The 23262-nt window shown below is 35.8% G+C and overlaps 1 protein-coding gene across 10 annotated transcripts in view; it reads left to right on the top strand.

Annotated features, from left to right (window-relative positions):
* Window positions 1-8330: 8330 nt before the first annotated feature.
* Window positions 8331-23262, top strand: part of LOC145255699 (agrin-like) — a 2182525-nt gene continuing 2167593 nt past the window's right edge. For 7 of the 10 annotated variants that reach the window (XM_080114284.1, XM_080114276.1, XM_080114283.1 and 4 more), the window contains exon 1: window positions 8466-9402. In XM_080114284.1, the coding sequence (XP_079970410.1) occupies window positions 8880-9402 (523 nt within the window). In that variant the 5' untranslated portion in view covers window positions 8466-8879. Of the gene's footprint in view, window positions 9403-23262 lie in introns of all 10 variants that reach the window. The other 3 variants (XM_080114282.1, XM_080114279.1, XM_080114278.1) reach the window with 1 other exon arrangement.

Raw genomic sequence — 23262 nt, 5'->3', positions numbered from 1 at the left:
GCAACAGGAAATAGCTATCCTTTCAGATAGTCAGGCAGCTATTAAAGCATTAGAGAATAGTACGGTAAGATCCCAAACCGTACTGTGCTGCATTGAAAATCTAAACCATCTAGGAAAAGAAAACCGCATATCTATTTCATAAGGAGAGTTAAAAAAATTAGTTATTAAAAAAAAGTTCGGTTTTTTAATTAAAAAAAAAAACGATACACGGAATTGAACCTAAAATCTTTCCACCAGCCCCCGATACTCTAACCGTTACGCTAACATGTCACATTGGCAAAATCGCAGTAAAAAATATTTATATACAAAAAAAAGTTATGCAAAATAAAAAAAGCGTTAGTCACTTATGTATGTACTTACTCTCCTGTTTGTGAACCCACATATTTTGTTGTAACTTTTTTTCTACTGAACCAATTTTCGAAATTCTTTTGTTCAAAATGTAGCTAATGAGGTGTTCTATCCAACTATATAACCTGTTTGAAATTTGGTTGCGAACGGAATTAGTGGTGGGGGTTTGAATGTGTCTCGATTCATTCAATTTCGGACTTAAGTATATATTCAACCACTACCGTGGTTGAATGATAAGGAAGCCATGAGAACGCATAAACCGGCCATATTGTTTTATATTTTGTCAAAATTCAAGGTCGGCTATTCAATTCGACTACAAAGATTTTGTTTGTATTTAAAATAATTAAAACTTTTTAATCGCTAAACATCGTAACATTTGATTTTCTTAATAATTTTTTTTTATTAATTTACGTGATTCTTGGAATACGACATCTTCATTCCGGTACTAGTACGTACGTCATAGATATTTTTCTGTGTTTTCTGTTCTTTAATCAAGTGTAATTACAAATAAGCACCATATTCTTTATTACTTAAAACATAATATTTAGATATGACCAGGGTTAGAAAGGGGGAACAAAAAAAGGTCTTGCAGCAGTACATATTTTCCTCTCAACATCTTGTAGATATTCCTGGAATCACGCCAGAAAGACACGTCTCGAAACATGAAACTGTCATTTTGGTAATTAAAAAAAAAAATTGGTTAAATTTACGTTCCACATCCACGTGTTTACAAAGCTATTTGGCAGAAGTAACGTCTGACAAATTTTTAGTTACGGATAACCAAAACTGTATAGAATGTACCTTTTTTTAATGCAAATATAAAAAAATAGAAGTTTTATTCAAACAGTTTTTATTTGAACCTTTATAAGAAAATTATAACCTTTATACCAATAATATTTTTATGAACTGTATTTTTTTTAATTCATGCACCATTTTTTTTTTACTATTATAATAAAAATATATTATGGACTACTTCTTTTATATATATATATATATATATATATATATATATATTATTACTTGTCTAAAAAAATATATTAAAAATTATTTTTGAACTGTTTTCTCCCAGTAATATGTTTATGAACTGTTTTGTTTTTATCAAACAAAAAGAGAACTTTTATAATAAAATATATATTATGAACTGTTTTCCAAACATCAGGCGTTGGTAATTTTTTTTAATAATAAAGTATAAAAAAATACAACTTTTATAATAAAAGTTAGGCAAACGTTGATATCGAGATAATCTGGCCAAATCACAGCTAAAAATCGTCCGCATCTATCAAACTTAAAAATCGAACTCGAAAACAAAATGAAACAAACTTTATTTTTATTATTGTCAGGAAAGATATATATTTCATTTGTTACTATTTTAGTAAGAACGAATAACTATTTCGTTATCTTTCTTACAGAAATATTTCGTTACTTACTAAAATAAAATTGGTAATTCTTCTGTTTGAATGAAATAAATAACGAAATAAAAAACTCAATTTCTTCTTGGTCAAATAACACGACAAATAAGTAATAATTTTTTTCCGAACACAAAATATTCGAAAAAAAAAATATTTATGGTAAACATATTTTTACATTCTTACAAAAGTTCAAATAAAAATTGTTTAAATAAAACTTCTATTTTTTATATTTGATTAAAAAAGATACATTCTATGTAGTTTTGGTCATCCGTAGCTAACAGCTTTGTCTGATAAATTCACAAGATGTTTCCCTTCGTTTGTCCGATCTCTCTCTCTCTCTCTCTCTCTCTCTCTCTCTCTCTCTATATATATATATATATATATATATATATATATATATATATATATATATATATATATATTTATATAAGTGAAATTGCCTGTTCGAGTGTGTGTGCGTGTACATTTTCCTCCAAACTACTCTGTCAATTTTCAGTCTACAGACTCGAGATTTGACATAAGGGGTATTCAGATTTGGGAAAATCCTTTTAATCGGTTTTCGGCCAGAAATTTGGCTGTCAAAGGTTTAAAATTTAACGATTTGACCTTTGAAAAGTCTACCAAACTCCTCTGCCAATTTTGGGTCTAAACACTTGAAATTTTAAGTGTAAGTTACTTGGACATGGATCAAACTTTTTAATTCAATTTGAGCCCAAAATAATTACTGTTGAGGGGTCAAAAGACAGCACATAGGGTCGGTAGGGCCGGAGCAAAACTGCCAGTATATATATATATATATATATATATATATATATATATATATATATATATATATATATATATATATATATATATATATATATATATATATAGTACCGGTGAGCAGATGAAGCGTTTTAAAGACTACATCAAGAGATCCCTTAAGGTGTCCAATAGACCCCTCTTCACTAGAGGAACTTTCATACTGCCTGAATTTCTGGCGCTTTCTCTGTTCTCATGAAGTGGACCATATTGAGGAGCAGTAACCATACAATCGCCAGGCCATCCCTGGTCCATCCGGCACCTTCTTCAGTGCTCGATCTGCAGCCGTACCTGTGGGCTCAGGAGTATTTTAACATCTACAGACTCTCTAGAATAAGATCGTCATCGGATAACGATGGAAAACTTAAGAAAATAGTGTAATTCAGTTTCATAGAAGAAATAACAAGAGTGCTCAATAGCTTTTGTGATAGCATGTGCATCTTTAATAGACGCAATACATTATTTTGATCATCTGTCGGTACCTTTAGTTTCAAAGAAATTGTAAATAACACACTTGGCTAAAGATACAAATGTGACTGATTTAGTTACATTCAGCTGATGTAATTATATCTATCTGTATATATAAAATGCAAAAGTGGCGCACGCGTTTTTGTATGTCAAAGAAAGGCTTATTTCGGAGGGGGGGTCTCGAGAGGGTTACTAATTTTTAGAATTTTTTATATACTCCCTAGATTATAATATCTACGATTTGTAAACGGACGTCATCTCTAGATTTATTTTGATTAACTTTTATAAAATTTCCTGTTTCGTCCTTTCGCGTGTTTGTTCGTTTTTTGTTTTTTTTTATATAAATAAAGCGAAATTCATCGTCAGTGGCATTTCGTGGCTGCTCCAACAAAGATCAAAGGCAGTATCTGTTCCGGCAGATGCTGACTATTGCCCTTGTAGTAAGCAGTTTCTAGTCCATGTAGGGGTAACCCTATATACCAAGATGCAGCACTACTAGCTCCCCTTCTCCTCTTCTCGGTGCTCCTTCCCCCTCCCCTCTCTCCACATTAAAAAACGGCCTTGTGCCTAATTTGCTCTCGTGGGGAAGCAAATAAATACAGCCGTCAGCGGTTTTTCGTCTTGAAAGCAAATAGCTTTGATCAATGTGAGGAAAACCCTTCATATCAAACGATTGCTATTCATTTGGGGAGCTCCCCCTTCTTGGGGGGGGCTGGGTTTCCCCAACATCATGGAGAAACAAATAAATAAAACGGCAGAAAGCGTAAAGATTAGCTGGCATTCAGCAACGTTCATTTCTGCACCTGCGTGATTCTTAACTTATTTGTGCAAGTCAACTTTTTGATTGACATCGCTTAATTTGAACGCTTTGCACTTCCTGTGGCGTTATAGTGTAGCGGTAAGATGTCAGATTTCTTTCACTTTCTTTTCCGCCTACTCGTCACAGGTTCGAGCCTACCTGTCTACTAACACTTTTTTGTGCTTAACACACACCTCTAAACACCCGGGCAACACCGGGTACCCCCGCTAGTTCTTATATATAATGGTAACTAGTTTTTATGTTTCCGGGAAACTGAAGATAGCGATGAATGATCAAAGCAATTGGTGTCCATTGAATATATATATATATATATATATATATGGTGACTGCCACTTCTTTACAGAAGACGGCCAACCCTCATGATACGATGGCGTGTGAGTGAGTCCGTATATGATTCCACATAGCCCCACCCGGCCTGCACAGTTTGCCGCATATTCTGCAGGATAACCTTGTTGGTGACCGCCCCCCTCCCTCCCGTGCTCCCAGTTCATGTCCCGCGTGCGTAGTTCCATGACTCTTGAGGCCTGCCTTTGACAGGCACACCCTGCCGCATATCCCGCACGAGTACGCGGGGTCGAGATCAAAGTCCTCTGTATCCTCTCGCTTTCGTAAGGCTCGCTTTATAGTGGCGTGCTCAACTCTCAAAACCTCAAAATTCTCACATCCCGCGTAGACGTAGCGCCTCCAACTTTCCCGGTCTTCAGCTATCTCTTCCCACCTTATTATTTCTATGCCAAGTGCCCGCAGGTTTCCCTTAACTACATCTTTGTACCTTTTCCGAGGTTTGTGATTGGGTCGTTTGCCACATTCAAGCTCCCCATAGAACAATTGCTTAGGTATCCTATAATCCTCCATTCTCACTACGTGACCCGCCCATCGAGTCTGGTTTCGAAAGACTCGAGTCTCTATGCTGAATGTGCTCGCTTTCTTGAGCACCTCTTCATCGGACAAGAGAGCTTGTTTGGTAACATTAAATATCCTGCGTAGGCATGTCTGGTGGAATCTTTCCAGAGCCTTGATATGACAGCGATATATCGTCCATATTTCCGAGGCATATAGGAGGACAGGTAGTACACAAGTCTCGTATACCTTTATCTTTGTTTTGAAGGTCAGGGCTCTGTCTGCCCACACTCGTTTTTCGAGATTACCAAAGGCCTTACTTGCCTTATTAATCCTTCCTAAGATTTCCTTATCGAGGGTTCCGTCGCTCGATATAGTACTGCCAAGATATACAAAGTCATCAACGGTGCCCAGTTTCGTTCCATTTACACAGATGACCGGTTCCTCGTAGCGGCTGTTTGGAGCAATGCCCTCTGAAACTGTGCCATTTAGCTGGAGACGCGCTTTCATGTTTTCATGCAGTTGTCTGATCATATTTACGAAACCAGGTGGACATCCATGTTTCCCCAATATTATCCACAGGGCAGTTCGGTTTACAGTGTCGAAGGCTTTTTTCAGATCTACAAATACCTGGTATAGAGCTAGCCTTTGTTCTTTGCATTTTTCCTGTATCTGACGGACTGAGAAGATCATGTCCATTGTGCCACGCCCGGGTCTGAACCCACTTTGGGCTTCGGGCAGTACTGAGGGGCATATATATTTATTTAGTCTGTTTAGTAGGAGTCTGGCAAATACCTTACCGACTACCTCCAACAGACTTATACCTCTGTAGTTCCCACATAGGGCTTTTTGTCCTTTTCCCTTATACAGTGGGATTAGTATCGCGTCGATCCAATCTTGGGGTACAGGAGACCCAGACCAGACCTTGGATATCAATCGGTGTACTTCAGTTGTAATTTGATTGCCCCCATATCGGAGATTCTCGACAGGAATGCCGTCCAGCCCCGGCGACTTTCCCGTATTTATCTCGCTAATAGCTTTGCTGATATCATGTTGAGTCGGGTGAGCCAGCATCTTTTGTCTGATTTCCTGCTGTGGCAGATTCCTGATGACTTCCTCATCAATAGTTGAGGGGTTGTCGAACAGATCTCTGAAGTGTTCTGTCCAGCGCTGCATGATTTTGTCCGGGCTCCTATTTAGCGACGCCCCATCCTTTGATCTGAGGGGCACCATCACTGAGGATTGAGGCCCAAATACCTGTCTGATAAGGTGGTACATAGTTTTTGCATCTTTGCTATCAAACGCCAGTTGCACCTGGTTGGATATATTCTTCCACCATTTATTCTTCATGCTTCATATGTTGCGTTGTAGCGACGCTTTCGCTTCCTTGAACTCCTGCTTTAGTCTCGGCCGGTCCCTTTTGGGCGCTCCGAGCATTTTCTGGAGTGCGTTATTTTTTTGCTCTATAAGTTCATTGATTATGGCATCATTTTCGTCGAACCAGTCTTGATTCTTTTGTTTCACGACACCTAGTACTTCACAGCTGACATTGTGTACGGTCGACTTAAATTTCTCCCATGAACCATCGTAGTCCGCACTTCCGAGAGCGACTTGTAGTTCTTTCTGCACGGCCTTGGACTTTAGCTTACCTGTGGCTAGTCTTTTGGGTGGCTGCGCACCTTGTGACCGGAATCTCCTCCTAATGTGGAGTTTCAGCTTGGCTCTAACAAGCATGTGATCCGTTCCACAGTCCGCACCCCTCATCACGCGAACCTTGCAGACATCCTGAATGTCTCTTCTTCTAGTGATAACATAGTCCAGGATATGACCGTGTCCAGAGCGAGGATGAAACCATGTCGCTTTATGGGCGGCCTTTTGCTGTGAGAACGTATTGCATATCACCAGCTCAAATTCAGAGCAAAGCTGTAAGAGGTGAAGTCCATTCCTATTCGTCTTACCCGTACCATATTTTCCCAACGGTGACCAAATCTCATGGTCATTTCCCACTCTAGCATTGAAATCCCACAGCAGTATTATTTTATCCGCTTTCGGGGTTGAACATAGGGTTGCTCGTAACTCCTGGTAAAATGTAATGGTGTCTTTTTCGTCCCTGCAGAGCGTGGGAGCGTAGATGGAATATACGCTACCGAAACGATTTCTCCCTATGGGTGCTCTAAGGTACATAATCCTATCAGACAGCGCGCATGGCTGTTCTAATCCTTTAACTAGTTAGGTTCGTATGGCAAACCCCACCCCACCGACCCTCCTTTCCCCCTCCGGTTTTCCCTTCCAGAAGAAAGTGTATCCACCTCCCACTTCGGTTAGCTGATCTTCACCACTCAGGCGGGTTTCCGCCAGAGCAGCGATATCAATCCTATACCGCTTAAGTTCCTTCGCGACAATAGCCGTTCGTCGCTCAGGGTTAGAAGAAAAAAAAAAAAAAAAAAATATATATATATATATATATATATATATATATATATATATATATATATATAGTTTAGTAGAAATGGTAATTAATAAAAACTGAAGAAAGTGCTCAATACTGTTGTAGAGCAAATATGCGTTTTATTTTTTATTACCGTATTTTATTACTCGCACCCATCCCCTGTTCACTCTTTCACTCTTTCATCCCATAACAACGAACATTTCTGTAAAAGTCTGAGGAAGCTACAGACGGTCAAAAAACGGCCGGGTAGCTGAAACAATAATGTAACTTAACAGAAAGATACGGTAATAAAAATAAAACGTATATATATATATATATAGGTTCAGGTTTAAAGTGTTCAAAAGTCGGGACTAATGAAGACAACAAGGTTGTTAAACAGTGCTTACTAAAAAGTAAAAAGAGCAAAATCTTTTTTATTATTTGAGGGTAAACAGTTACGTATGGTCGCTACAAATAGCCATCTGTTTAAGTCAAAGAGACTTCCTCAGGCGACCTAGAACTTCTCGACGCAAAAAAACAAAAACAAAAAACAAAGTTTTTCTTTTTAGCGTCGAGAGGTTCTAAGTTGCCTGAGGAAGTCTCTTTGACTTAAACAGATGGCTATTTGTAGCGAGCATACGTAACTGTTTACCCTCAAATAATAATAATAATAATAATAATAATATGTGTGTGCGTGTGTGAGTGAAACAGAGAGAGAGAGAGAGAGAGAGAGAGAGAGAGAGAGAGAGAGAGAGAGAGAGTCGTTATTTAAGTAGATTTGATTGAACTTTATTTTATTTTTTTGTTATTTTATATATATATATATATATATATATATATATATATATATATAAGTAAAGGGCACGTTTTATTTATATAAAAAAACTGACAGATATACTGATCTTTATGTGTATATTTCGGGTGGGAGAAGTATTTCAAACGTTGAAAAAGTTTTTATCTTTTCAAAATCAAAGCAATAAAAACACCCTTGAAAATTAGCAGTTCACAGACAATAGAAAACTTTTGCTCGCACAATTGACACGAATGATATTTATTATCAAAATGTAAACTTCTCTCTAATGTGCACGTTTCTTTACAACGACAAACGCATACCCACTATAGTGCGTTCTTTTCTTTTTTCGACTGAGTTTAAAAAATAAAAGAAAAAGAAAAAGAAAGCACTCTTTTATTTAAAGTGATATTTCTGCCTCGGGCCGGTCGACCCAGTCTCGGGAGACAGACGAACGTTCAGATTGTCGCCGGCCAAACAAGAGACGAATATACGTCCAGAACAGTCGAGTAGTTTAACTAGACGAGGAGCAACAGGTAAACCCGATTGGCTTTCATTATTTAGGATGGGCTTGTCGTAAGCTTACACATTCGGCGCAGTCACACACACCGCCACCACACCACACTACACACTAACTTTGACATTCTTTCTACTTCCAACACTACGTCACCTCTTTCTCTCTCCCTCCCTCCCTCTCGTTGAACTCTAGTTACGGATACTTTTATTCCCTGCCTGGAGACACAATTCAGTTTAGTTAGTGGTATTCGCACTGACACTTTCATTGCGTAAGCCTTACTCCCAAATAGACGGCCCTTGTTCGAACGGATTCCAGACTGGAGGGAAAGTGAATATAAAAGTTTGGAATTTCTTTTACCAAATTGTGGATTTTATTTTGCAATTTACGAAAAAGGAGGAAAGATTTGCGACGACTTTTAAGTCGTTTGTTTTAATTCTTCGTCGTGTCAACCTGATTAGATGATAAGTCCATCTGATCAATCACGTGGACAAAAAATGACACCGGATAATCTATTCCAGAGGCGATGGTTCCATATCGTTCCTAATCGTCTTGCCAGTATGAAGACTTTGCTATTTGTCGCGTTCTATCTGTTGTTGGTCACTTCTGAAAGAGCCGAAGCGTACAAGAATTGCGATGTTGGAAAGGACTTCAAAGAAAAAGTGGAGCATTCCAATGTGATCGTAAGCGGTGTTATCGAGCGCAAATACAACGGCGCCGAATCGAACGGTATCTACCCGTGCGATCTAAAAGTCATGCTTGTCTTCAAAGGAAAACGACTCGTCACGAGCAACAAACTAAAATTGAACAACGACATGCTTCACGTGGAGGGTTTCGGAAACGACCATATTTGCAACAGCAATGTCAACGTCAACGACACTAAGCTTTTCTTCTTGTCGTGCGATGGAAAGACTACAAAACTCGAATCCGGGATTTTCCCAGTCACGATGGAAACTTTGCAAATCACCGAAGCCATCGTCAAAAGTAAGTACTTTTTTTTTAATGGCGGTAATATGTATCTGAGCTAGTGCTACCGGGGATGGTTGTTTCGACTGTTCTATAGGGGGGGGGTGTCATAAATTTTATTTATTGACATTTTATTAAGAACGGTGTCTGTAAAATACATCATATTTCTATAAAAGGGCATTCATATCGGCCTGAATGTTTCCTATGTGGGACTTACGGAACATGCCAGAAATAGCCGAACCATCAATGAATAGTCAATTAGTAGTGAATTAAGAATGAGTTTAAAAATTATCGGTACTAATGCAGAGAGTGATCCGCGCTATTTTTTAAATCGTATTTCCAAGTTTAATTAAAGTTTTATGTTTTTTTTATTCAATTGTAAGGTTAAAATACAGAATAGGTACAAAACATCCTCCCCTCCTCATGTTAAGAATGGCTTTTTAAATAATAACGTTATTTCATCACGGATCACTCTCTGCATGAGTACCAAATTATCTTCAAATGATAAAATGATTCAACTTTACTTGTTTATTTTATATTTTTTTAGTTTTTTAATTTATTTTATTTATTCTTTTGACAAACTAAAAATAATTTAACTTAAACTGAATTAACGTTATTCCTAATCCTACCTTAGTGTCGACTGCCATGTTATATTTTTCTCAGCTATTAAATAGTAAATTATCTCTCGATTGACATACCCTAACCCTAATCCGACTAACCAATAAGCAGCAAAATTCCACTCCTTTACCGTTGAGGTTTTTTATGGCGGAAAGCCTTTTACTCTAATAGTTTCTTCCTTCGGACTATTATACTTTGGAATTCCTACCCTGTTTCCTGCATCCCGACCTGTACTAACATGCAGAACATTTAATGTAATGTAAGCAGATATCTCGCTGCTCAACTCTATGCATAGTTCCCTATAGATATGATCCCAAATTGTAACCTTTTACGCCCAAGAGATAAGATGCCATGTTTGGGGTGAAAAGGATAAAAATAAATTTAAAAAAATAAAGCCTACTTCAGCCATTTACGTTTTTTTCCGTCGCAATCAAAAGCATTCAAATCGATATGTGTCCCCTCTATACAAGAACCAAATACGCACGGAGATGCTTTCAATTATAACAACATGTGTGTTAATATAACCCAAAGTTTCATGGCAAGTGCTCAGCTGAGCTTCAATTTATGCCCCCCTCTCGCCAAACGTTCACGAAAAACACGTCTAGTCAAAACCATTATCAACAATTTCCCACATGCTTTATCTGTGCCTAAACCTAAATGTAGATTCCATGAACAAAGCCTTTTTAGAATTGCACGCCTGTGGAACTCTCTTCCGATTGCCTGCTTTCCAGCTGACTACAAGCTGATTGTCTTCAAGTCCAACGTAAACAAGTTCTTGATGAACCGTCTCCCTACGTAGTCCAATTTACAAAATTCCCACTACTTGTGTTTACTACGCTATAATCACATTAACTAATGTATACCCATTAACCTTTATCCTCAAGTGGCCTCCGGGTCTTGATAAGTGGTGATTCTTGTGTAAAAAAAAAAAAAAAAAAAAAAAGTTCACGTTCGTAGACCACTCTCTAAAAACATCACTATGATTTTACTATGATATCTTGCATTCCTTAAATAATATTTTCTTTATTGGAGAAATATTCAAGTTCTCATTAAAATGTGCGTAATTCTCCGATTATTATTGAGTTAGTATAATAAGTGTGTTCGCTAACGGGCCGGTAAACCGAGTTTCAATTCTCCGTCAAGATATACCAAAGACTTAAAAATGGTGTTTGATCTTTCTTTGCTAAACACTCCGCAATATGAGGTGAGGGCCAAGAGTGAGTGGAATAATCCTAGGAAAGGAGCTGCACTCTTCCTTATAATTCGATGTCGTAGTTAATGTAGAGGGAGCCTTTGAGTTGCCCACAACTATAATAGAGCATTTTAATTTTTCTACTTAAAACAAATAGCTCGTTGACTAGTTTTCAAATAGTAGTCTCTTAGTGAAATTAGGGAGTGAAGTATGCACCTCAAGTGGATGTGTGTGTGCATGAGTAAAGGGGGTGCTGTATCATAGATGGTGTGGGGGCAAGTGGCATATCTCTCTCACGCACTGATAGCTACAATACTGCTAAGCACGTACATTGTTTTCTGTGCAAACGTTTTTTTTTTTTTTTTTGGTACATCAACCCGATTTGTTTTGTCACGCCAAATTTTGTGTGGTAAAAACTTTCAGTACTTTATAAGACAACGCTGATATTGATACGAATGTTTCTGATTTACGATTGCAATATACGAAACTGTAAATCATCAGGCTATCGCCGAACAGTCAATTAGTACCAACATTAAATGAAATAAAGTTTAATTATAACTCTGGTTTGAGGATGAGGTAAATAATTTCCCACCCTATTCATATTAAGAATCAGTTTACTAATATTCTTCAAATTACTAAGAGAATCAGTTTTATTTTCTTCCTATTTTTTTAAGTTCTTTTTCATAGGTTTTATTTAGTTTTATTTTTCAGGAACAAAAGTTATTTTTAATCCTAACCCTCATAAAATCCTTTTAGTTTTGGATGCACATGTTTAGTGTCAATTAGAGGAATGATAATTTGGATTTTTATACTCACAACGTATCGGCTGATGTAACATCCAGCATTCTTCAGTTGCATATTGTCGAATTAGGTAATTTATACGGATTTTCAAACTGAACCGTTTAGTGTGCACGATCAGTGGCGGAGCGGATAAAGTGTTAAGTAAAAACAGCTTGAAGTGACAGTTTTCTGGATGTTAAAAGTTCAGTACAGTACTAAAAATATAATTATGAATTAATTAGAAATTTTACTCGTTCATAGCTGACGGAAAGAGAATAAACTACCCGAGGATTAAATAATGGTTTCCGTTCGATATTCCGCACAATCTAAACAATCGTAATACAAACAAAAATTAAGTCATTGACAATGGAAGCATCTAAAATGCTACTTGAAACTTAAGTATGTTAAATCCCCGATCGTCATTTCTTCCCAGTTGAAATGAATGGCTCTCTCCTTTAGGAAGACTCCTTCTTTGATAAGCTCTTACGAAGTCACTCTAGACCTAAAATAGAAGATTTACACGAGATTTGTTGCTAAGGTCGCTGGAAAAATGTGTCGATCGTTCTATCGTTTCGGAAAGAATTCCACTCCTGACACACTGCTTTACTCGCAACAGAGCAAGATACGTGCTACTGTCGTGTCTTAAAAGATTACAAAACAAACTTGTAATGAGGAATGATCATTTATCTGCAGTCTCATTTACACAGAATAGATATTACTAGCTATATCGTTATGTTCATGGTAGGTGCTCGACTGAGCGCCAATCTCTAGTCTATAATCACAGCAAAAAACATTCTTGCCTCTCAAAATACAAACGAAACTTTCAAGAACTAAGTTTCTGTCCCAGAACATTATATTTGTCGAACAGATTATTACAGAATGGTCATTTCCATGTCTAATACAAACAAATACTTGTTGAGCTATTCTCTTTGATGAATTAATTTTTCATAATTAATCTCATGTCTATTTCACGCATTGTTTTCAATCTTGTGATGACGTTCATCGTTCAACCGACAATCCTTTTAATCCTCCTCTACGAGTGACTCCAACGCCTTGATTAGCGATGATCCGTTAATAGAAAACGACTAAAATGCTATTTAAAAATCAAGCTTGACAAATCAATGAAATCTACCGTAATCTGAATGTGACAGACGAAAATGTTAATCATTATCATTATATCGTATGAAGATTATGGTTTTACTGTTGGCATTGGTTTCCTCGATATTTTTCTAGTCAGAATTTTTCTAGAAGACATGTACTTACGGGAAGGACCACGTAAAAGTTGCCAACATCCTACGTAAAATTGATTTTGTGGAACGAACTTGATTCACCCAGGTCGTCAGTCCGTGTCATTAAGCCCTTAACTATCACCACCTCCCGGAAATGTTATTTCAAACGTAAGACTGACTGATTGGCGACCGATGGACAGATCATTTGATAGTGTTGTGTAGACGCATCATATAAGTCAAACAAAAAAATGCAAGGAATAAAAATAAAAAAAGGTCAGTCGCAAAAATTACGTAACAGTTTTTGCTGTGATGAACGAATATTTTGACTTCTTGGCCAAATGTCATGTTATCGCCTTTCAAGGCGAGTTTGTTTTTTAACGGCCTGAAAGAAGTCATCAGGAACAAGTAGACAGTGTGCAGAACATGAAAGACCTCCGTATTTTCTGAGAGTTTACAAACAGAAATTGTTTTAAAACTGATTCAATGTACAAAGATATTTGGGAAAATTTAATTGATAGCCAACTTTCAGTTTGACTTCACAATGTAGTTGGGCTGATCTTTTTTCTTTTATTATAACTTAATCACATAAGAAGCGTTGCTAGTCTCTCTCTACTCGTTATTTTAATGGCAGGTGCTTGATAGAGCTCGAATCTTTGTTTGTAAAAGATTAACATTTTTAATGTGAATCTTGTCCAGCTACAACCACTGCAAATGTCTGTCCCTTTTTTCTCTGTGTGCCTAAAACTAAACGGAACTCATAAGAACATTCTATCTCTTAAACATTATACCCCGGAACTGCTTTCCCGTTAATTACAACATGGTCGTTTTCAAATTTGATAAAATTTTATTGCGCCTTTCACTTATATAATCAAATTCGGCACTTCTTGACTATTTCTAAATGGGTGACAACTTGAGAAGGTACTTTAAGGTAAAAAAGCTTTAACATTTAGAGAGTGCATGTATATAAATTTTGTATGCTATACAAACACAGGCGTGTGTGTGTGTGTGCGTATATATATATATATATATATATATATATATATATATATATGAACAGCATAACTTAAGTAATGAACCGATTCTTTTGAATTTTAGAACACAAATACCAGGCTTAAGAATATGCAGTGTGGGTTATATTTAGTTTAATTTAGTTTCATAAAAAGAAAATGGAAGTCTTTCGTGAAGATTCATAAATCTTGAATTTCCGTGCAATTCAATATGTATTATACATCAATTAGCATCAACATTAGTCAGATATCAGTTTCTTTGAAGTAATTTAAAGGGATCTTAGTGTCAGGGGGATACCAGTAGCATAAATCCCATTAGAAAATTAGTATTTTTCAGATTGTAATCTTATTAAATCGACTATAATCATTATGGATTTTTACTAACGTTTTTTAAACTGTACTCATTTGATCAATTCTGCAAACATACAGCATTGAAACTGTCTACATAAGACAAATCACATCACTTTGATTAAACCAATGAATCTGTAAATGACAGAATTATTAATCTGTTTACTTCAATTTTATTTAAAAAAACCCTCTTTTGTTATTCAAAGAAATGGTTTTCTACTTTTAGTTTATAATTATTCCTTTTTTTATCGTAAAACAACGGTGATTTGTATAAGTTTCCTATAGTTGTACTGAAAAGCACGATAACGAAACAGGAAGAAAGGTTGGAGATCCACGTGTGTCGAGCATGTTAACCTTTAACATGGGGCAAATATAGTGACATAAGAGTAAGTTTCAAATATATCCAGCGCGGCAGTAGTCGAGATTGAACTCACTACACGAGTTTATAGCATTATTCAAATCTTGTCGGTAACTGAATACTAAGTGTTTCGCCAGGGCTATCAAGGGTATTTTATTATCGTGACGCCATCACTAGACGGCTTGCCTAACACGGCTTAAGAGAGTCCCATCGCGAGAAGGATAGACCGCGCCAGTTTCTCAACATTGTATTTTACCTCGAGGTACATACAGCGTCTCGCCTTCCCAAATGGTCACCCATCTGGTACTGGCCAGGCTTAACGTTGCTTAACTTCGGTTATTTAAATAAGAGATGTATAAATCTATCTATATGTATATATAAAAGCGAAAATGTATGTATGTTTGTGTATCTGCTAAAAACTTTTGACCCACGGAACAAAAATTCACAAACTTGGTATCATATTAAAGCCCCACCCTCCGGACGACAAATATCGAAAAATTAGCCCAAAAAGACCATCAGAACTGCGTCAACTGATCGATATTCTGCAGGGGGGGGGCAAAAATTGACATTTGAATGTTAAACATTACATATTTTTAAATCGATTTATAACTGCCCCCAAAAATACGGGCGCCAACTCTTCTACATAAAGTATACACGGGGCCGTTTATTTTGGGTCAACTTGTATTTAAAACCCGCTGAGTCATGTCACGTGATCTGGACGTCAGCAAGCTCTAATGGCAGTCTGAATTTAAAAATTGTTGTTATCGGTAAAAAAAATTTAACCCTCACACAAGCTAAACTATGGACTTCTACGCTATGACAACGTTACCAAAGTTATTAGCACATTAAAAATAGTCAGATACGATAGTTAAACAAAAAATAACAAGCCAAAAATGTGAAGTAAAAAAAATACGCTTACAAAAAATATTAACGATCGCAGTTTTTACAAAAAAAACCCAGCCAGACGCCATTTTCTTTTTTAGTAACAGTCTTTAGAGTAAGGAAAACGAAGTGAGAGAGAGAGAGAGAGAGAGAGAGAGAGAGAAAGAGAGACATACACAAACGCAAACAGAGAGAGAGAGAGAGTGAGAGAGAGAGTGTGAGAGAGACACACACACGCAGAGAGAGAGAGAGATGTCTAGACAGGAAACGAAATACGTAATTTAATAAACGCTAATGTGAAGTAAAACAAAAAACATAAAATACTGCTACGTCATCTCTTAACGCTCCCGCGATTACCTCATTTAGTGGCTATCTGTCAATCAAACCTCTTTCACTCGCTTTATAAGCCTTATTTTAACACTATAATCAATTCCTCTTACTCTTGGCTTACACGTTTAAGAGGTTGGAGTTTTTTTCACCTCCGCGTCAAGGCTCCCGGGTTCAATCCAGCCTCACGACCAAAACTATTTTTTTTCTTTTACATCTTTAGGCAACGTTTCTTTCTTTTTTTTACTTCGCTTATTCTTTAGTTTACTCCCCCCCTATACACACAGCGTTTTTTTTTCGCTGTTTTTTTTGGGGGGGGTTTGGTTTTTCCGATTTTTTTAACATCGTTTCAGGATTATTACTTATCCCCCCCCCATACACACACCTACAAAAACCCGGGCAACGCCGGGTACCCCCCGCTAGTATATCTATAAAAGGGAAAATGTCTGTCTGTGTGTGTCTGTGTGTGTACATTTCCCTACCAAATTACTTTGTCAATTTTCGGTGTACAGACTCGAGATGATATAACAGGTATTGATATTTGGGAAAATCTTTTTAATCGGTTTCGGCCAGAAATTTGGCTGTTAAGTGGTCAAAGTTCAATGATTTGACCTTTAAGAACTCTACCAAACTCCTCCGCCAATTTTGGGTCTAAACATATTATTAAATAAACTAAATATTAGATAAACTAAATATTAGATATAGGCTACTTGGACACGGATCAAACTTTTTAATTCAATTTGAGCCCAAAACAAATGTTAAGTGGTCATAATTGGAGTTAAAGTTTAAAAATATTGACCTCTGCGGTCTCTACCAAATTACTCAGCCAATTTTTGGTCTAAATATTTAAAATTTTTACATAAAGTGTATTCAGACATAGGGTAAGTTTCTTTAATCATTTTTCCTGAAAATTTGGCGTCCAAGGGGTCAAAGTTCAAAAGATTTTACCTTTGCGGTCTCTAGCAAACTATTAAGCCAGTTTTGGGGTAAACATTGGAAACTTTACATAAAAGGCATTCAGACATACAGCAAGCTTTTTAATCAGTTTTTGGGCGAAAATTTGGCTGGCAAGAGGTCAAAGTTGACAGAGTTGCCCTTTGCAGACTCTACCAAACTCCTCCGCCAATTTTGAGTCTAAATACTTAAAATTTTAGATGCAGGTTACTTGGACATGGGTTAAATATTTTAATTTAATTTGAGCCCAAAACAAATGTTACGAGGTTCAAATTGGGGTAATTTTTAAAAAATTCGACCTCTGCCGTCTTTACTAACTTTTCTGTATGGTAGTTAAGGAAGCCTATTATATAGAGGCATTACGGTACATATTCAGTTTTTGATATATACATATGCACATAAAGTTATGAACAGTACATAGGGCCGAGCAAAGCCGGGATGAACTGCTAGTTTATTAATATAGGTGAGATAGCTAGGAGGTAAAGACAAATTAAGGAGTAACTAAAAGATAAGGTTAGAAAAATAGGAAAACGATTAAATGAGGGGTAAAGGAAATATGTTTTAGTATTTGTAGTTGGAGTGAATTACGGTTAGATTAAGGTTATTAGTGATACATTTTCTTCTACGTCATCAGGTGACTATAAGTCTATTTTTAACATTTATAAGCAGAGATTTGGATTTAATTAACATAACAGCTTCACAGGAGGATATTGTGCCAGCGTTTATTTACAAAAAGCTAATTATTACAGGATATACCAGTTAGACATAAAAGGTATGTTATTGTTTTTATATGAGATATTAGAGATGGAGTATTTATATTTTGGTTATTAACTGAATTTATCTGGTTGGATATGTTTCTTGAAGAGTTGAGGTATATTCTACATCCATTATTGGAAATATGTTCATTGTTAATATAGCTATTCGATATTTTTTTAGCATTACTAGCATTAATGTTTAAGGGTCTGCTGCCATGGGAACTATGAAGCAGGAGTAACTAGTAATGATGCACTAAATGATTGATATCAACACTAGATGAAGTCATCTCAGATACATTCGAATGGTGTGATTAAGTAAAATTGTATTTGATTACGGTGTATGCAGATTATAAGGTTTTCGGTAGGAGTCAATTGGTTATTTCGGGAAATATGGATGTTATCTGGAGAAGTATACAGAAAGATATTTAGATAAATGCGTTGGAGGAATGATCACTGGTTTGATGGAGAATTTGCTCCTTGCCGGCACATACATACAGCAAAACATCATGTATACAGTAATTCTGTAATAAACAGTGTTATTTGGCCTGACAATTGCAGTTACCTTGGCATTCATTGATAAATGTAAGTTGGGCTTTAATTTTTCTATTGTCAGAACTAATTATTATTTTAACTATGCTCAATGTAGAGCCATAGTTATGCGTAAAAATATAAATAACTTACAATTATTTCAAAATATTCCTTGGGTATATTAGTTTTTACGTTATATGTATAGGGAGTCAACGTTCTTTTCTGTTTACGGGGGTTCTGTTGTTTAGAAGGGAATTGGGGGGATTCAGCTAAATTGTTTTTTTTTCATTAGAAGTTGTTTCTTTACAAAATAAGACTGAGAAGGGCCACAGAATGGGTTATAAATCTCATTTATAGATTTAACGTCGATTAGCAGAGTTTAATTTATTTTATTTATTGGTCATTTATTGAGAGGTAACTTGCGTATTGCCTTTGTAATCGTTTCGCATCTATTCGCTTAAATGCCTATGTGCCCTCATCCGAGGGAGTTCATATTTAAAGTTTTAAATACTCTAGGCGGGGTTTTTCAAATTTCGTTGGCGCCTGCTGTATATTCGGATGTCTGCCATTGGCTTCTTCTGAAATAATTAAAGATTTATAGCACCTCTTTGGACACAAGGAAAGTATTCGCGGCTGTAGCAATTGTTATTCCAAGCATATTTGAAAACCCATTCCCAGATGTAGACTCTCCTAACGTAATTTAATTTGTTTTTAGTAGTTTCTATTGTAAGCAAAGTAAATAGTCTAGAGTTCACTTACCTATTCAATACCACAGATTTTAAAAAAGCTTTTCGTACCTATTTGATAAATGGCAATATAGTATCTATTAGAGATTTCACACTTTAATATCAATGATTTAACATGCTTGGAATTCTTTTCTAGTTTAGTCTGATCACCACATCCTTGGCAATATTTCATGTTTCCTCATATTCTGTTTGGTTTTGGCACCAGTGAAAATATAGATGAAAATCTCACAAGTTTATCAAAACTTTGAATAGAATAGATAAAGAGCAAACATTGAGAAGTTTGTTAACTTAAAATCTTTCATTCACATTTTAAATACCCCAAACATATGAGATTTTACGTTTTAGGCGATTATGTGTCAGCACATTGAAACGTTATTTTAGAATTAATAATGGGGTTCAGTTGTGCATATAAATATAATGTAAACTGATCCCATTTCGGTACATTATAACTTTTTTAAGTAGTTAAGTAGTTTTTACCACTAATTCTAATGCCAATCAGCAAAATCATAAAATCACACATAATTGTTATATTTTTCGTGTTGCCATTCGTAGTTAGGGTTAGTTGTAGGAAAGGAGCGTTTTTTATGACTTTTAACAATATTATATATTAGTACGATAGCGTGTGTGTTATTCATTTTGTGTGTCACGATTACACCCGATTGACTGTTGTTTAATTGTTATGGGTTCCTATTTGTTATAATAAATAATTTTACCAACAATTTCTTCATGAGTTTTGGTTTCGGTTTAAATTATAGCTGATGGCACTTAAGTCATCCATTTTTTATATAAATGATTTTACCAAGAATTTTTCATAAGTTTTGGTTTCGATTTCGATTATAGCTGATGGAACGCCAGTGATCCATTTTGTTATAAATAATTTTATCAAGAATTCCTCATAAGTTTTGTTTCCAGTTTCGGAAGGAACTAAAGCTGATGCACCCAAGTCATATGGATATATATATATATATATATTTTTTGAAATTGCAACTTTATAATATATAAAAATCGATAGAACATTAACTCTATAAAAATATACGAAATCTACAAGAATTAAAATATCATATTTAAGCATACTTTACCTGGCTACGCCGGGCATCTCTGCTAGCTTAGATAAATACTTTAGCAGTCTTAACAAGAGTTACAATAATATCAGAGCATCTCTATTTACACCATGCATACCAACATCAATATATTACATACTAGCCTGGGTGCCCGGCGTTGCCCGGGTGTTTGCAGGTGTGTGTTGAGCAAAAAAAAAAAAAAAAAAAAAAAAAATAGTGGTAGTAGACAGGCAGGCTCGAACCCGTGACGCGAATGCGGAAAAGAATGCGAAAGAAAACCTGACGTCTTCCCCGCACCCCATGACGCGACCAGAAGTTCGGAACGTTAAAATTAGACAAAGTCAATCCAACCGATACGATTACTTACAAAAATGGCTCGCAAAAAATCGACCCTTCCTTGTAGAAAACTGCCCCGTTGAGGGTGAAGGAATTAATGACCGATTTTTCGATATTTGTCGTTTGAGACTTCGCGCTTCAAAATGATACCAAACTCGTTAAAATCTATCGCCTCTGTCGAAAGTTTTATACATACATAAATACATTTAAACAGATAGGTGAGATTTATATTATAGATGAATGAGTTCCCTGTGGAATTTCCACAGGTCCCGCTAGTTGTTTGTTATGTTTTGATTATTATATTATGTCCCATACCTATTGTGAACATTTTGCAAAAATCCAAGGTACATTGATTTCCACGACAGATTGCTTTTTTTTTTACCTAAAACTAAATTCAACTGAATATAGCTCATTATCCATTCTTACGTGCAGTAGTTATGTTGATAAATGGATCAGTTAATTACAATTCACACGCTTACCACAAAAATATGTATAGATATATACACATCCCTAACTTTATAGACCTGCATCCTTAAATGTTAAAATTGACAAAACCATGCACTGGCATTCTCAGTTAAAATAACGTCGCAATCAGTGAAAGTGAAAAAAAAAAAAAAAATAGAAATCCGAAACCGTCTCCAACTTGGAAGTTTAAAAATAAAGCATCAACCGAAAAAGAAAGAAAACTCATTACGGAAATAATGTAACGGGTTTCTTTTCGAATTTATTGCACATGTCGTTGATGTTGGACTTGTTTGTTTTTTTCCTTCCTCTATACACTTGAATCGGTCTCGTCGTGTTTTGCTCGCTAACTTTTGTGTGATGTGATGGATATATATATATATATATATATATATATATATATATATATACGTTTCGTGGTTCAATTTTAGATTTAAATTCTGAAAAAAAAACAACAATTAGAGACATATATTCGATTTAAGAATTTAGAATCTCCTTGAAAGTATTACTTCAAGTAATATCTATCAGGATTTTTCATCTGAATTCTATCAGTGTCTTATCTCGCTTATATATATATATATATATATATATATATATATATATATATATATATATATATATAATTGTTTACCATAATAATAATTATTAAATACCTAAAGGCGCTAGTGTTTCATCTTTTCGGGAATTATCAGTGCAGGGTGTCGGGATTAACACCTGTCGATAGATTCGAACCCTGCAACAGAAGCCATCTCTAGCTCCATTAGCAAGGACCCAATCCATTCTCGTTAACCGCGAGGAATACTGTTGAAATTTAAACATTTATTTAAAAATGTTTTTAACGTCTGTCGGACTGATCTAATCATTATGTGATTATCTGCACATATATATTTATATTTATATCTAAGTATTAACAATCATCTTTATAGACACTGGAGTTTCATCATGCTTACGCAATAATAAATGTAGGAAGTGACAATTACTGCCATTCAGGAGATTCGGACCTAGTCACAAAGTCAACCTTAAGTCCATTAGCTAGCATTCTACAAGTAACTGCATTCTAACATCAAATAAAACGGGAATTGAAGGCCATTAAGTGCTTATAAATGGCAGCTTAACAGGCATACACAGTAAATAGTCAGAGTATTCAACGACAGGAAGTTAAAATATTGCATTTTGCTCTTAGGTTAAATATGTTTTAAAAATTTCTTAAAGAGGATTCCTGTTTAATTTCAGCAAGGGACTTTTTTATAACGATTCTATTTTTATAAATAACTATTAACAATTACTTTTCTACTTTTACAGACATTCTTATTTTATTCTTATGCAATCATCAGTGTAGGAAGTGATAAATCCTGACAGTCGGGAGATTCAAACCCAGTTAGAAAGTAACCTTGACTCTACAGGCTACAAATAAATACACATTGGTCTTTATTATAGAGTTGATGATGCTAAATAAGTGTCCACTTATCTACAAATAAAGAACAAAATTATCTCTGACTTTCCGAAAAGAAATAATGTCGACACGTGATCTTTGCTCCATGAGATGGGTGTTGCTAGGAAACGATCCAACATTCCCGCCATTTTCGTCGCCATAATGGGTTCCTTATTGTACAATGATGTCCGCCTGGTCACAGAGTTGGAAGTGTTTTGACGATTAGCACTCATCTCCTTTAAATATATATCTTTTCTGATAAGCGGCCCTCGTAGGCGGGGCGGAAGGACAAACATAGATAAATGCATTCTGGGGTCGGTGAAGGGCCCGACGGGGAGACGAAATTGCGCACGTCTTTAATGTGACCTTTTTAGATATATCAGCGTTGACTTGCGGAAACTATGCTAATATTCTAAGTAAAATCGCTGAGAAGCCATTAATAACGGATAACAAGAGTTGTCTGTCCTTTTGAAAATAACATGGCAGCGTGATAATAATGGAGACTCAATTTGCCATGATTAGAGACAAATCATTATTAAAGATTTAATGTGTGAAGCAAAATTAATGGCTTATCTTTTATTATCTGTGAACTCCATAAATTCGCTTTCTTACCCCCCCTCTCTCTCTCTCTCTTAGTAGGGTAAACTGCAGCAGTTGGGCTACTTGACTGAGTCTGATACATCCTTGACAATTAGTAGTTTTGTAACTGAGGTATGCTTTTGTTCAGTCCTAGCAGGTCCATCTGTCCAGCCCTTACTTTTTCTCTTAGAAGGAGTTAGTTTATTGCTAATCGCCATATTTGTTTTAGTTTGGTTGGTTGTTTTGCTGCATATAAAAACTTTTATATATTTTCATATCATTTT

Source organism: Euprymna scolopes, chromosome 31 (genome assembly GCF_053919585.1).
Source record: "Euprymna scolopes isolate OS-2025 chromosome 31, ASM5391958v1, whole genome shotgun sequence".
Lineage (NCBI taxonomy): Eukaryota > Metazoa > Mollusca > Cephalopoda > Sepiida > Sepiolidae > Euprymna > Euprymna scolopes.
This window is presented reverse-complemented; position numbering and strand designations above follow the sequence as displayed.